The sequence below is a fragment of the Sinocyclocheilus anshuiensis genome, unplaced genomic scaffold (genome assembly GCF_001515605.1).
Source record: "Sinocyclocheilus anshuiensis isolate Anshui unplaced genomic scaffold, SAMN03320099.WGS_v1.1 scaffold690, whole genome shotgun sequence".
Taxonomy (NCBI): domain Eukaryota; kingdom Metazoa; phylum Chordata; class Actinopteri; order Cypriniformes; family Cyprinidae; genus Sinocyclocheilus; species Sinocyclocheilus anshuiensis.
Window position 1 is genome coordinate 1,079,475 of NW_015547715.1, and position 15,743 is coordinate 1,095,217.

The 15,743-nt window shown below is 34.0% G+C and overlaps 2 protein-coding genes across 2 annotated transcripts in view; one reads left to right on the plus strand and one right to left on the minus strand.

The window, feature by feature from the left end:
* LOC107704110 (protein FAM173B-like) overlaps positions 1–1,224 on the minus strand; it is a 1,788-nt gene extending 564 nt beyond the window's left edge. Inside the window, exons 1-4 of the mRNA XM_016506964.1 lie at positions 1,097–1,224; positions 867–1,020; positions 639–776; positions 506–550 (exon numbers count right to left, since the gene is read on the minus strand). Coding sequence (XP_016362450.1) covers positions 506–550; positions 639–776; positions 867–1,020; positions 1,097–1,224 — 465 coding nt within the window. The remainder of the gene's footprint in view (positions 1–505; positions 551–638; positions 777–866; positions 1,021–1,096) is intronic.
* Positions 1,225–3,065: 1,841 nt separating this feature from the next.
* LOC107704125 (ras-related protein Rab-3C-like) overlaps positions 3,066–15,743 on the plus strand; it is a 25,357-nt gene continuing 12,679 nt past the window's right edge. Inside the window, exons 1-2 of the mRNA XM_016506981.1 lie at positions 3,066–3,173; positions 5,684–5,893. Coding sequence (XP_016362467.1) covers positions 3,150–3,173; positions 5,684–5,893 — 234 coding nt within the window. The 5' untranslated portion in view covers positions 3,066–3,149. The remainder of the gene's footprint in view (positions 3,174–5,683; positions 5,894–15,743) is intronic.

The window sequence follows — 15,743 nt, forward strand, 5'->3', positions numbered from 1 at the left end:
TAAATGCATGATGTAAATGAATTTTTCAGCTACATTTTTAATTTAGTTTAACTTGATGTACTAAAATAGCTAAAATTAAAACGGAATTATAGTATCTAAATGATAACTGATTATAATATCTAAATGATACTTTAACAATTTACAATACATTCATTAACAATAACTAATGCAATAGTTAATAACTTTTTATCATTTATTAATGTCAATTGCTATTTTCTTATATTAAGATAATCAATGCATCATGAATTAAGAATGAACAATACCATATTTATACATTAACTTAAAATTAATAAATGTTATAAAAATTATATTTTTTGTTTATAATATATTATATAATATTGAAGCTTACTTGCATGTTCGAATGCAAGCGAGGACACAAAATAAGGGTGAGCAGTTTATAAAATTGAAAATACTTAAATGCATGTGGGATTTGCAAGTAGATAAAAGACAGAAAATTCATTATACGATCCTATAGCGCCCCCCACACGGCAATCCAGCAACATACCACTGCAGGAGCCAGAAACACGTTTCTGTATTTGGACAGATCCGTCTGAAATATAAAAGAGCTGCAGTAAGAAAAGCTATAGACATGTTTGACATAATGTAAAATAATTGAAATACATACGTATAAAGCTTACCTTCCAGAAGTCCTGTTTAACGAAATGAATATCAGTGTGTATGCCACGCCAACATGCTTTACTCCTTGAACAGGCCAATAATATGGAGTTTATTTCAAAACCAGTGCATTGAAATCCCATTGACGCTGCTGCAAATACCTGCATTTCAGAACAGGAAAGTTAATACATGAAATGTTGCACATTCATCTAGTATAAGCTCCAAAGCCTGCCATTTCATCCCTGACTTACCAAACATCCATCGCCTGATCCCAGGTCAGCCAGATAGCCTCTGCGTCCTTCTAGAAGCTTGATAACATTTAGAGTTTGTTCTTTTGTTGAAATGGCACCAGGGAGAATATCATACCAGACCTTTTCAGCTTCCCTAGCTTCTCTCAACTTCTCTCTGTTAAAGAGAGAAATGTGCAGAAAGTCAAAGCACCTTTAGTCCGAAAGGGTCCCTCAGTCCAGGCATACAGAACATGGACCAGAGGCCATAGACTCCAGCGAAGGCAGATCCGATCAGTAAGGTGACATTGGGGCTGGACTGCTGATGACTGAGCCACCTGCTGCTGTGCTCCTCGAGGATGACCTCGATACAGTCCTCCATACTGAAATGTGTTCAATAGCAGGACATATATCAGCACTGTAAAGCATATCATGGCCAACATACAAGTATCCGTTGTATTGTTCATAGGATGTAAATTAGAATTAGAAGCTAATACTAATGTACTAATGTAATACTAATGGAAGTAATTACATCTTGCTTCTCAAAACTGAATCTGTTTTTCAGTTTATCCACTATTGAATTTTTAGTATTCGTGTTGAAATATTGGAATAATAATTGGAATTATTATTAGCATTCCTTTAGATTTGCTTTATACATTTACACTTATATAAATTCAGGTTCATATAATGTATCCAATGATTAAATGTTTGCCAGAGATTTGCAAAAGCCTTAAAATACTAAAGAAATTTAGTTTTTTTTTTTATTTTATTGATGTTTTATTGATAACTATATTAAAATTCGATTTGCTCTGACTAAAAAACATCACCATTGTTCTATGCAGACTAAATATTTTAATAATATATAGGTCGATTAGTCCATAAAGGGGCAATATGACATTTAATAGCGCTTACACCGGAGCTGCCAGTAGAGGTCGCGCTGCTGCAACAATCCGACAGAAAAAGGAACTCGCAGCTCATGTTTCAAATGACCGCAGACCATAGCAAACAAACAAAACGTGCTCGACAGGGTGAACGAAGCATCTGTGCGTTTTAAACATGCCTGTAAATGTTTCTAAATGGCGCAGTGAAGATGAAATCAAACTGAAACACTGTTACACTGTTACAAACTATTACACACGCCTCATCTCAATCGATACCGCTGACAGACGTTCTAGGGCGAGACACTGAAATATTGAGCAAAATCTAAATATTAATCTGCCAAGGACACTAAAGTAGGCCATCTTTTAACTCACATATTTGAGTATTTTTGTCTAACCTACTTCATGCCGGGGTTTTCAGGGTTTCCAGATTAAAACGATTGACGGATACCAAACCAATGAGATTTAAAGGGGTCATATGATTTCAATTTTTCCTTTCTCTTTGGAGTGTTACAAGCTCTTGTTGCATAAAGAAGATCTGTAAAGTTGCAAAGACTAAAGAGATATTCTTTATAAAAGTTCACAAAATAATGTTCTTTTTAGCAACATCATATGACCCCTTTAAGAGATCGATCTGCCCTTTGGACTTTCTATTTTCATCGTAGGAAACATAATTATATAAACCTGTTAAAAATCATTGGTTTCACCATTTAAAGAATCTAAAATATTTCCTACTATAATTCCCCAAAAAAAAAAAAAAAAACAATCCTGCAGAATAAACTGAAAAACTGATTAGGCCTAAATTATTATTTTTTAATCCAGTAGGATATTAATCTATTTTAATGCAAGAAACAAAATCTGTAGAGCACTTAATTTTGTCTAATTTATTTCTTAAATCTCAAGTTAAATAGGCCCTATTATTTATGTAGGTATAACTATAATATTTATTTATACATAACTTATATACATCTTGAATGCTGATTTAAACGTTTTGGATATTTGAATAAAGCAAGGTCTGTTGTTAACATGACTTGGAGCGGTTTGTTGTTCTACAGCATAGTTAGCCTACCTCAAACGTGAATTGTGAAAACTCAGTTTTTGTTTTTGTTTTGTTTTTTAATAAAAAAAATAAATTGCTAACGCGCTGCTATATAAGAATATTATTTTACTCTACATCAAAAGCTGGAAATGTGATAATCCGTCGAAAACGCCAAGTGTGTTCCGGGTTTAAGGACTACAAACAGCTGAACGCTCTTTTCTAGAAAACTACAATTCCCAGCAGCAAGCGCGAATGAGTGACGTTGGCACGGCCGGGCGCGTCAGAGCGCGGTCTCTGGCGACTGATGCTGATGCTCAGAGGACACGGAGAGATTCGAGCATCACCGGGAACCGACTGAATTATCGTGCCAAATCTTCGGGCTTCGGTAGGATGCGTCAGGACGGATCCATGCAGGTTTGAACTTGTCTTTTTTTTAAAGCTTTTATTGCCATATTTGACTTTATAATATGAAGTTATTTCATTGTAATTCCAGTTCTGCTGAGCATTTCCGAATTGTATAGAAAAGAATATAAGGCGAAATATACCACAATTGATTGTTGTAACGTAATAACCTCGTTCTCAACCAGATTAAACCTGTCGTTATCGACAAATAAACATAAGGGTGAATAAAATGTTTATTTGTTATTGATGGAAACACACCCTAACGCTCTGTAATGTGGGGGTTGGGGGAATATTCCTGTACTAAAGCATTTTATAGCTTTAAATCGCTTCCTCTCTGTACATTGATCATTATCATAATTAAATGATTGTCAGCTCGACTGTATTTTTAAGATGGTGTTTGAGGATGGGTTTTATGGATGATTTTCTAGGTTATTTCAGCCAAAAACAAGCTCCAAATTTGATTAATGTCAACCCTAAATGAAATGTGGTATGTGTGTTTTATTGTATGTAGTGATAAAACATGTAGTTTGTTTTGCACGTGTAATGTGTAGAAGCAAGTTTAATAGGCCTGTACTTTTCAAAGCCAATTCACAAGTTTTGTCTTTGCTGATATTTAAACCACGTCAAATGTTTTTTTATACCCTTTTTAAGTATATTTAAAAAAAGAAAAGAGGTTTAGGTCTGATTATATTTTCAAATAATTATAATCGGTTTACCTAAATAATTATTACATTTTTACTGTAATACTGGATCTACTAATAGCTTTGCATGCATATCTAAGGAATAACTGCAAACACCATTGCACTTTTTATATTTTGTATACATAAATATACATTATAAATACAAAATATACAATGTTATGGTGTTTGCAGTTATTCCTTAGATACGCATGGAGTAGTAGATCCGATATTACAGTAAAAATGATTAATATGACATTAAATTAACATTTTTACAATTTATAATTTTTTTATATTTAGATTGCAAAAAAAAACATGTAACACAGTACAAATTTAGTTTACAAAAAAGTGTAAATACTGTAGATTATAATTATTATTAGTGTTGTTATTCATAATTATATTCTAGTCCAATGATTATAATTGTATTTAAAAAGACAGAAATTAAAATATGTTTCTACATTGGTTAGCAGACAATTAAACAAACATAACATCAGTCATTAAAAATAATAACAGTGTATTATCAAATGACTTTAATTAATCCAAGTGTTTCTGTCAATAAATAACAGTTTAGTGTTGGATTTTTATTGTTTTGAAACTGTTAGTTTAAAAATCTGACCTCCTTCAGTCTTCAGTTGAAACGGCTTGATTAGTGTCCACTATTATGAAATATAGCGATGAGCTTTTGAAGATTTATTGGTGCAGATAAAATGCACATCTGTTAGTGCTGGGCGGTATGACCAAAAATGTATATCACGGTATTTTTCAAAATTATACCGGTTTCACGGTACATGACGGTATTTTTTTTCATGCATGACCGGGTGTTAACCATATTTTCTACTGATTGAGAGAGGAAATACTGCAGTATATTGACTTAGAATGCCCTATTTTACTGTCATGATGAGTGAATATTGTCAAAAAATACCACACTAAATAGTGACTAAACACGACCCCTTTTAATACATGTTAACCAGGAGTCACTCTCATTTATAATCGCGGCATCGTCTGATAAAATCAACATGCATCTACACTAAAGAGCGGCTATGCGGTTGTTTTGGCTATATTACTTTGTTGTCTCATGCAGCGCACTGCCTGCGTCTGAGAAACAATCTAAAAAAACAACAAACAAAAAAGTGCATGTGATATTAACAGACAAACTACGCTCAAATTTATAATTCCAAACAATCAGTAAGCGACAGGTGCTAAGAAACGCTGTTTTGTACTCATTTATTGACGAGTCGGCTGCGGTGCACTGCTTCTCTGCCGCTCACTGCACAGAACAGACGCCGAGAGAGGTGACACTTCTCCGGGAAAGTCAGACCTCGCGTTCGCGGGACAGCACTGGCGAAATCTTCCAACTGAACCATAGCTAAGGTTTATCCAAAAAAGTCGCTAGGTTTGTCAGTATGAATATTCTATGGGAAAAATCCGCTAAAAGGGTATGAAAGTTGCTAAATCTAGTGCTAAAGTCACGCTCGTGTGTGTGTGAGACGCGGGAGCTGATGGCAGGGGGCAGTGGATATTTGTGGCGGTCAATGTGGATATTGTGGATGAGTTCTTCTGTGTCATCACGTTCTATTAGTTCTACAGCTTCAGTTTCAGAACTTTCACGCTTAGTAACACATACAGCTGTTCCCTCACCACAGTGCAACAGTGAAAAGGGACCCCTTTCAAACAGTGTCGCGTTCCGAACGTTGTTTAAGCGACATACACCGGTATTACGGTATTTTAAAAATTCATATCATAACAAAAATAAACACCGGTATTCGGTATGGACCGGTATACCGCCCAGCACTAACATCTGTGTTGCCGAAGCTGTTTGTTTGAAAGCGTCTTTTCTTGTTCCAGATGGCTGCGACACAGAAAGAAGGATCTGACCAGAACTTCGATTACATGTTCAAACTGCTGATCATCGGCAACAGCAGTGTAGGAAAGACGTCGTTTCTCTTCCGGTACGCTGACGACTCCTTCACATCAGCGTTTGTGAGCACGGTGGGCATCGATTTCAAAGTCAAAACCGTCTACAAGAACGACAAGAGAATCAAACTGCAGATATGGGTGAGTTGGCCTAGGCAGCAGGTTTCACTAGACTAGCCGTGTAGCTTGAAATCAAGTCGGTGCTTCTCAACTGGTGGGATGCAATCCACTAAATTAGACAAATGCCAACAATTTGTAGCTTGATATTTTCTCCTTCTCAAAAGTAAATAGTACATCTTGTCTTGTGCATGATTATTCATGTAGTGGAATGGCCTAGGGTGTTGAATTTCATTGCTTTTTTGCTTTATTTAATGTAATTGGTAAACTATTCTATGACAAGATACTCATACTCAACATGCTAAATAAAAATCACTATGTTGCATCACATTTCTTTTCCATATTTGGTGTGTTTGGCGCAAACATATGAGTCAGTGTGACTCAAAATGTCTGAAATGCTCAAAGCAGGTGGTGAACGAACATGATGGATAAAAGTGGCTTAGTGGAATGATGTTTTCAATGGCACTGTACTTTTGTTAGACATCCAGTGTGCATGCTTTCAGAAAACAGAAACAGGAAGGTTTTTATGTTTTAAACTGAAATAATGTCATTCATGTGCGGTTAGGAATTCAGTTTTGCCAGAGTGAATCAGCCCTTGGAGAATCATCTTTTCATGACACCAAATATAGTTAACCCCACTTTATTTTGTTCTTAATGTGCATGAAATCTTCAATAGGGATGGATTGAAAACTGAGACTGTTTTATCTAATACACAAACTGTATGGAAAGTAGCCTAAAGCAAATGCCTGTCTTGAAAATTGCTGCATGTGGTTTCTGAACTGATTTGCATTGACATCATTGATTTGATAACGTCATGTGTGGAGAGCGAACGCTGATTGATTGCACTTTCAGACATTTTTACATCAACCTGCGTTCAATAGTCATTGGTTATGTGATCAGTCACTAATTTTTACACAAGCACAGATGCTAATAAAGGGGTAATTCTGTCTATGCAGTAGAAACAATAAAAAAAAAAAAAGAAATCGGTACTAAATGCTTGAAAAAAACAGTGCTGTGGCGAAGAAAGTTAAGAAAAGTGTAATAAATATTTAATATTATTTATGTATCAATTTTAGAAATAAATATTATTTCAATATATGAGCTCAATTTTTCTTCCAGTTGAAATTGCATTTTCAACACTTTGCCTTTACCAGGCAAAACATGTTTACAGTGAGAAGTAATGGGTTATTATAGTTGACTAAAATAAAAAATAAAACCATCTGTAGTATAAAAAAAAAGCCCTGGAGCTTCAATAATCAAAAGACTTTTGCTGACAAATAAATGGGATATTTTGGTGCAGGTAAAATGGAAAAATAATACACATTGTTTGTTTACTTACTACCGACATTTTAACAATATAAAGCTGGCTGAAAATCGGCGAACTCACCATTTAACTGCTATTTAATGCTTTTGTATCAATATATTGTTTTTCATAATCATTTTAGTTGTAGATTGTGTTGTCAGCTGTAAGCACTGGGATGTCTGAGAAATCCCACGTTTTAAAGAAATTTTTTTTTAGCGTAGTAAAGGCTGAATTATCTCAAGCCAAACATTTTGTTTTTGTTTGATTCAGTAGTGTCGTCGCATTATTATTTACATAACCTAGGACATTTCAGTATGTAGGACATGAGTTTATCACAGAGTAAGTGTGGTAAAACATTCTCAAAGGTCTTTATAGCTCCTGTCGTTCTCCTATTATATCAGCCAGATGTAGAGAACAGGAACAGCTGGGCTCAATGGTTTTGTTCCAGGAAGCGCAGCCGCATCAGCTATGAATCATGTGTCTCATTCAGCACCGTGAGAATAGCTCATTTAGCATTATAGATCTGAGCGGCTTCATTTCGAGTTTCAAGAATGCGAGTCAATCAATCCAGTGAAAAGCTTTCCAATCTGTCCCGACATGCCATTTAAAGTGACAATGCACATCTCAGAATGCCTGATAATTACTGTGTGAGGCCAGAAAGTAACAAGTAACTTTATTCCTGTTGTTAGGGCTAAATGTTGAAGCTAACAATCTAAACTTTGAGCCCTGATAGAACGCGTCCATTATAATCAACAGAGCTGTATACATTGCAAACGCATGACTTTAGTAGCATCGCACCCCTCGCTCTCAGTGGTAGAGAGTTGTAGAAGTGTGTCAAGAAACTAGACTCTCAGTTATCACCTCATGCTCGTTGTGGAGATGTTACAATGAACTAATTACGGGTTTCTGAGAAGAAATGTAATAGGAAGTGTTCCCACGTACCTCACATTTATTATTAAGATCACTGTGTGATCACCTGACACCTCTGAACCTGCTCTAATCGCACAACATCTAGCATACAGAGAGTTCACTTACTGTATTTTACAGTATATGCTGTACTTATGTCAGCATTGTATGATTGTAATATTGTCAGCTGATATCCATGCCTTCTTAATTAACTAATATATTATTGTAATATTTGTTAAGTGAGATTTCTTATTTCTTCTACATAATATTTACTAAAAATGCACTCAAAAGCTTTGCTTTGCTGAAATAGTTTTTTAGATTTTCACTGAGCTGTTGGTAGATTAAAGAATTCACTGACATAATATAAATATATAATTAATATAATTTAACTATTTGTCAAGCCAGTCTCTCAAAACAGCCAATGGATACGTATTTTCAATTTCTAATATTTTTCAGTAAATATGGTATAAAATAATTAATAATCTCACTTTCTGTCGTTAAAATGTGTAGAGAATTATTCCTTTAAAGGAGACATATTATGCCCCTTTTTACAATATGTAATATAAGTCTCTGGTGTCCCCAGAATGTGTCTGTGAAGTTTCAGCTCAAAATACTCCACAGATCATTTATTATATCATTTTGAAAATGCCTATTTTGAGTGGAAGCAGAAACACGCTGTTTTTCGGGCTTGTCTCTTTAAATGCAAATGAGCTGCTGGTCCCATCCCCCTTTTCCAGAATAGAACTGCGCCATTACAGCTCGGACCTGCTAAAAACATCTGTTTTGGTTCTGATTATCATGTTTATCGCGCTGAAATCATGCGTTTTTAAACCATATTAATTTAAAGGGGTCATATGATGCGATTTCAATTTTTCCTTTTTCTTTGAAGTGTTACAAACTCTTGGTGCATAAAGAAGATCTGTAAAGTTGCAAAGACTAAAGTCTCAAATACAAAGAGATATTCTTTATAAAAGTTAAGAGTCAACCACGCCTACCTAAAACGGCTCGTTCTGACACGCCCCCACATGTCTACATCACGATGTGGGAAGATTTGCATCCAAAACAAAGTTACTGGGTTAATCTTTTTCACGTTTCCTTGGTTGGTAGATGCACCGAGGACCTGATTATAGCACTTAAAACCTGGAAAAGTCAGATTTTCATGATATGTCACTTTTAAACGTTGTGATGTCATTAAGTTTTTTGAGTGAATTTTGAGTAAATATTGTGTATAATAAATCTTACATGCTATCATTAAATTGCACATATATATATATATATATATATATATATATATATACAATATAAATATTTAGCCAAATACCTCTCAAAAAACATATAAATACATAGAATTAATATAATTTATAAATTAGTCAAGCAGGTATGGATATCACCTGACAATCTTAAAACTGTCAAATATTTTATCACTGCTTGCAATCACAGAAAGCAAACAAAGAAAAGACATGTTTGCTTTCTGTCTTGTATTTTATCATTTATAGCCTACATATTTGCTTATTAAATTAACATCTAATGCCTGTAATCTTATTTGAAGTCATGGGATGGGAGTGTTATTATTATCAGTTTAGTATTGAATTCAAAACTCTACCAGTCCTGTGCTTTAAACGCTTCATTTCTTCCCAAAAACTCTGTTCTCTGTCGTCCGTGTGCTTTGTGGTCAGAGGAGACGCCACCACTGATGACATGACTATTCATCTTGAGCTATTTTTACACTCACTCGTTCAACCACGAAGCCTTTTGGGAGAAATCGTAGAGGTAGAATGAGGTGAGTGAGTTCACGTGTGTGTGTGCGTGTGTGTGTTTGTGTGTTTCTTTTCCCCGTGGCATACGTCTCCTTTCATTCACAGAGATTTTCCCTATGCTCTTGTGTGCACGCCGTTCTGAAATCAAAAGGCTTAAAAGCGATGCTAAATTTGTTCGCTTGAATGGTGCCTGTGTTGTTGTTATAAGAAATCTGAAGAACCAAAAGAAAACTAAAGGCCTTTCAGCTGAAAGAAAACAGACATTTGAAAACTGAATTTATCATTGAAACAATATTAATATTCTTTCGAAAATGAAATCATCTTTATTCATGCCTAGAAAAATATAAGTGTTATAAAGTGTAATAAATATATATTATTTATATAAGTAATAAATAAAAATCACACACACACACACACACGCCAATTTTAATATATACTGTACATATATATTGGCAGAAAAAAATTATTTACAAATAATTTGCCCTTTTAGCTCAAATTTTAATTATTATTCTTTTGGAAAATGGAATAATATTTATTCATAACAATTTTAAAAAATTGTGCACATCTGACAGGCAAAAAAAAAACCTCAATGAGGGTTCTCACCTATTGTAAACTATAAAAAGAAAGCAAGGTTGGCACACCACAGCTCCAAAAATATTTATTTCATGTTCTCACCACAGGTGATATTGCAATTTGAAAAAATTTGGATTGGAACCAATAAAAAATCTACCATTAAAATGTCCTAATGCTCATTGCTTGTTTTAGTCACGTTTGCTTATGTCAAAAATAACAGTCTCGCCAGACACAAGCATATTACGACACATTGAAGCTACTGTAAATCGCTTCCATTATAATCAATGATGGTGTCTGCACTAGTTTGCTTGGAGTCAGATTTTTATAAATCTGCAGTAGATGTACTGCAGTATAAACTGTATGAGTTTTACAGTTAATCATTATCTGTAGTGATATTGTAGGTGACATTTCTTTATCGCCTGTCATGGTTCTCTGTCTCTTTGTGCTGTGACTTGCTGTCTGTGAATTTCTTTGCCAGCGTGAATTGATTTCTTTAAAGATCTCTACTCTAGCATCTCTCCCTCAGACTGTGAAAGTGTCAGCTGTTTTTTTACCTGTCCTCATTTGCTCAGCTGCTGATCTTAAGTATTTTCACTCACTCACAGCATTCACTATTCTAAATCAAATCAGTCCTCATGGTCTAGCAGCGGCCCCGCTCCCAACCGGCCCCAGAGGACAGAGGTAACAGCCCATCTCCTAAATGGCTCGCTCACATTGTCTAACGTTAATTTATTGGCCCAATAAAAGGATAAAGGGTTAGTCCACACAAGTCACAGACCAATAAAACTCAGCGTGGGATCTGGAGCGTCTCCAGACGCATAAATCTCTCCGATGGCGTGCAAACGGACCGGCCCTGTCAGAATGAGGGCGACGCATTAACAAACATGCTCTTCATTACCTTAATGATGGCACCACCACTTTGTCATACAGGAAATGAGAACGGCACTCTGTCTGTTCTATTCCTTTAATGTTCAAAGGAGGAAAATCCAACATCATACATATACATACATATACATTAGGGTTGTCAAAAAAAATGTTGAATTTAGAATATTCGTCGAATTTAAAATAAAAATCCACATTCGAAGGCAAAAATGTTGCATTCGAATTTTAGGTGTGCGTTAAGGAGGCAGCCTTATCAGTGGCGCACGAGATGCGATGACGATGTAAGTGTCATTGCATTTTAATGTTTTTGTTAGCCTATCCAGTTGAAGCCACTAGATGCGGCGCTGCTGCGTTGTTAATTGCAAATATTGCGGGAAAAGATAACATCAATGCGGAGAAGATGTTGTTTACGTCAAAACTGAAACCAAGCCGTTCACACAGAACGCATATTTCGCGCATTTTCTAGAGGGACATCTATCACCGTTGCACTCGCGTCTCGCACAAAAGAGCCGCATGTTTAGAAAGCCATGTAAAATTAAACCAAGTTCAACTTTGAAAATACATATCTCGAGACTTTATGGCGGGTTTTTTCCCCATCCCACTGCAACTTGTGTTTTTAAATGAAAAATATACTGTGTGATTGGCTTTCGGCCCTTTGTATTATATATATATATATATTTGTTTTGTTATATTGCAATATAAATTAAAACTGTTAAATATGCCTTGATATTTGCTTGCTTTAAAGAAAAACGTACATTAACTACTTTTTAACTAGATTTTTGTGTTATTAGTTTTTAGTTTTTTTTTTTTTTGTGTTTAAAACACAATAAAAATCTTATATATTTTTGATCAAATAAATGCAGCTTTGCTGAGCATTAGAGACTTCTTTCAAAAACATTATAAAATCTCACTGACCCCAAATCTTTCTTCCTGTGTCACAGTGTAAAATCTTATATATTTTTGATCAAATAAATGCAGCTTTGCTGAGCATTAGAGACTTCTTTCAAAAACATTATAAAATCTCACTGACCCCAAATCTTTCTTCCTGTGTCACAGTGTATGAGGTTTTTGTGTCGTCTCCATTTTAAGTCACAGCGCTTTTGACAGCTTGACCTTTCAACAGCACCAGTCCCACATCTGAGTCTGTTACAGTAATGACTCCATGATCTGCACTCTCTTTTAGAGAACATAATTTCAGCCTTTAATTTGCAAACCAATGAGTCAGAGACAGAAAAGGCAGTGCAACGAATCTGAGCTAAGAACATTTATTACAAGCATCTTGTTGGTTTTTAGAGGCAGGGAAACGAAGGATATAATGATTTTTAAAGCAAGCTCATTTTCCTTGTTTCCAAACATGTTCACGACTTCATTTATTGTCATTTTGACCAAAATAGTTAGTTTATATGTGACCCTGGAGCACAAAAGCAGTCTTAAGTCACTGGGGTATATTTGTAGCAATAGCCAAAAATACATTGTATGGGTCAAAATTATCGATTTTTCCTTTATGCCAAAAATCATTAGGATATTAAGTAAAGATCATGTTCCATGAAGATATTTTGTAAATTTCCTACCGTAAATATATCAAAACCTAATTTTTGATTAGTAATATGCATTGCTAAGAACTTCATTTGGACAACTATAAAGGTGATTTTCTCAATATTTAGATTTTTTTGCACCCTCAGATTCCAGATTTTCAAATAGTTGTATCTCGGCCAAATATATGTATAAATCACAATTTCAAACAAATTGACCCTTGTGACTGGTTTTGTGGTCCAGGGTCACATATATGTTTTAGTTACTGTATTACTGTTTTGCCTGGATGTGGTGTTGCTTGCACGTATTAATCCTCATTTATTCCCTGAGCAGTTTTAACATTGACGTCTCTCTGCTCACGCTGACTTACATTAGTGTCATACTTCACTAGCATTACGTGTGCCGGATATGAAGCTCTTCCACTTGCATTAGTCTCACATGAATCATCCATCTGCTTCACACATTTTATAGCACTCTCTCTTTTTGGAAAATAAAGTACTATTAAAAGTAGGACTGTCAATTTACAATGCTGATTTAATTATTTAAATCATTAATCACGTATTTTTTTTGTTTTTATTTATTTTAAAATATACTTTCTGATTTATTAATTGACTTCTGAAGCTATGTTTTCTCATGTCTGATTTTTTTAGAGAATAAAGTACATAAAAAAATAGGACTGTCAATGTAAATTGTTAATTTGATTAAAACAGTAATTATTTTTTATTTTATAATTTATTTAAAATATTTTAATTATTTGTAATTGATTTCTAAAGCTGTTTTCTTATGTTGTCTTTTTTTAAATAGAATTGGGTATATTAAATTTAGGACTTTCATTTAACATGTTAATTTAATTATATTAACATTTTTAGTTTTTATTTTGTTATTAATTTTAAAATATATGTTTATTGTTTAATCATTATTTTTAATAGGCTGCTAAAACTACATTTTCTCATGTTTGTTTAGAGAATAAAGTATATTACAGTATGACTTTCAATTTAACATGTTTAATTATTTAAATTATTATATTTTGTCTTATTTATTTTATTATATGTTGTTTATTTTATCATGACTTCTAAAGCTACATTTTCTAAAGTCTGTTTGGTAAATGTTTTGAGAATAAAGTACTATGAAAAATAGGGCTGTCAGTTTGTCATGTTGATTTATTTATATTATTAAATTAGTTTTTATTTATCATTTAGTTTAAATATTTTTATTATTTAATCATTATTTACTAATTTCTTTCTAACGCTAATTCTTATGTCTATTTGGTGAGTTTTTTTAAGAGAATAAAGTATTATTAAGAAGGACTGTCAGTTTTACATGTTGATTGAATTATATGAATTATATAATTAATTGTTTATTTATTTATTTGTATGCATTTTTAGTATTTGATCATTATTTATTTATTGACTTCTAAAGCTACTTTGTCTAATCACAATTACATTTGGTGATTTACTTGTCTGACAGAAAAATGTGATCAGTTTGATTAATAAGTGTATCATGATGTGATTACATTTTTAATTGATCGACAGCTCTAATTTAAACTCAAGCAGACTGTAGGAGTTATATGTACCTATTATACATATAATAGGTACATATTATATGTATGACAGTGAATCTGAGCATGTTTGTCTCTGGAGGGCTCGTGGATGAGTCTGACCAGCTCCTGCTCAGGGAGCGACCGCATTTCGTTTGCTCTTATCAGCGGCTCTGTTTGCAGTAATTAGAGCCGTCCACTTCAGTCTGTGTGTGTCCAAACAGAAGCCTTTCACAGAGCCATAAAGAGATGCTCAGAGCCCATTTTATAATTGCTTGCGGTAGTAGATCATCATAAAGCCTCCTAATGGAGCCTGATGCTTTATCTTGTGGCTGGCCATTCTGTGAGTGAGTGAGTGAGTGTGTGTGTGTGTGTGTGTGTGTGTGTGAATAAGGTGTGTGGTGGCTCATTGGATCTGTCTGTGGTAGATAAGAGCACACACTCTGCAGGCCATGCAGGATTCGGGTTTTGGCGGTTAGTCACGGTCCGCTGCACACTAGAGGGCAGTATTAGTGGCACACAGGAAGACTATTTACAGTCAATATGAAATCCAAATTGACTTGATGTCCTGACATGCACATCTTGGTCTTTTTGTAGTCTTATTGATTCATCAATGCAGATTAATATAAAGATAAAAATAAAAATAAAGGTCTTTGTAATCTGTGACAGGACTGTACTAACGTATTCCACCTCTGAAACAGCTTCTTTGTTGCTCATGTCGGCAGTCTGTCCTCTTTCAATCTCTCCAGCTTGTTTGTCATATTTTAGAGGTGAAATATGTTGCGATTGGTTTTATTTTGACTTTAAAGCACCTTTGTGGTTCGTGATCAGGGTTATTAAAGTTAACTAAGACTAAAACCATAAAAAAGTTTGTTACTCGAAATTAAAATAAACACGGAATAAAAACGGAATTAAAATTTTTTATTTCAGCTGATTTAACTTATTTCAAGGAAATATATAAGGCAAATATAAGGCAAGGAAATATTTCTCAATTTCAACTTTATGTACTAAAATAACAATTACAGACAAGAAATAAAATTAAAATGACAAAAATTACTAAAATTAACAAGGATTAAAATAAAAAACTTTAATAGTATCTGAATAATACTAAAATGACAATGTTTTTGCAGTCTATTCAGCATTCATGGACAACAATTCCACTAAAGCAGCAGTATGGCGATTGTGTTCGTGTTAATGTTAATTAATTTCTAATATTTTAAACTTTTTTTTTTCTGTGACCTTTTGTGTAAAGCAGTTATAAAGGTTCTAAAAATATATTTAAATAAATGAAAAAAAAATGAAACATTTTTTTTCCCTTTCTCTGTTGCATTCATTTTGTACTCTTTTTATGTAGATTCATATTTACAAAAATAATATATATAT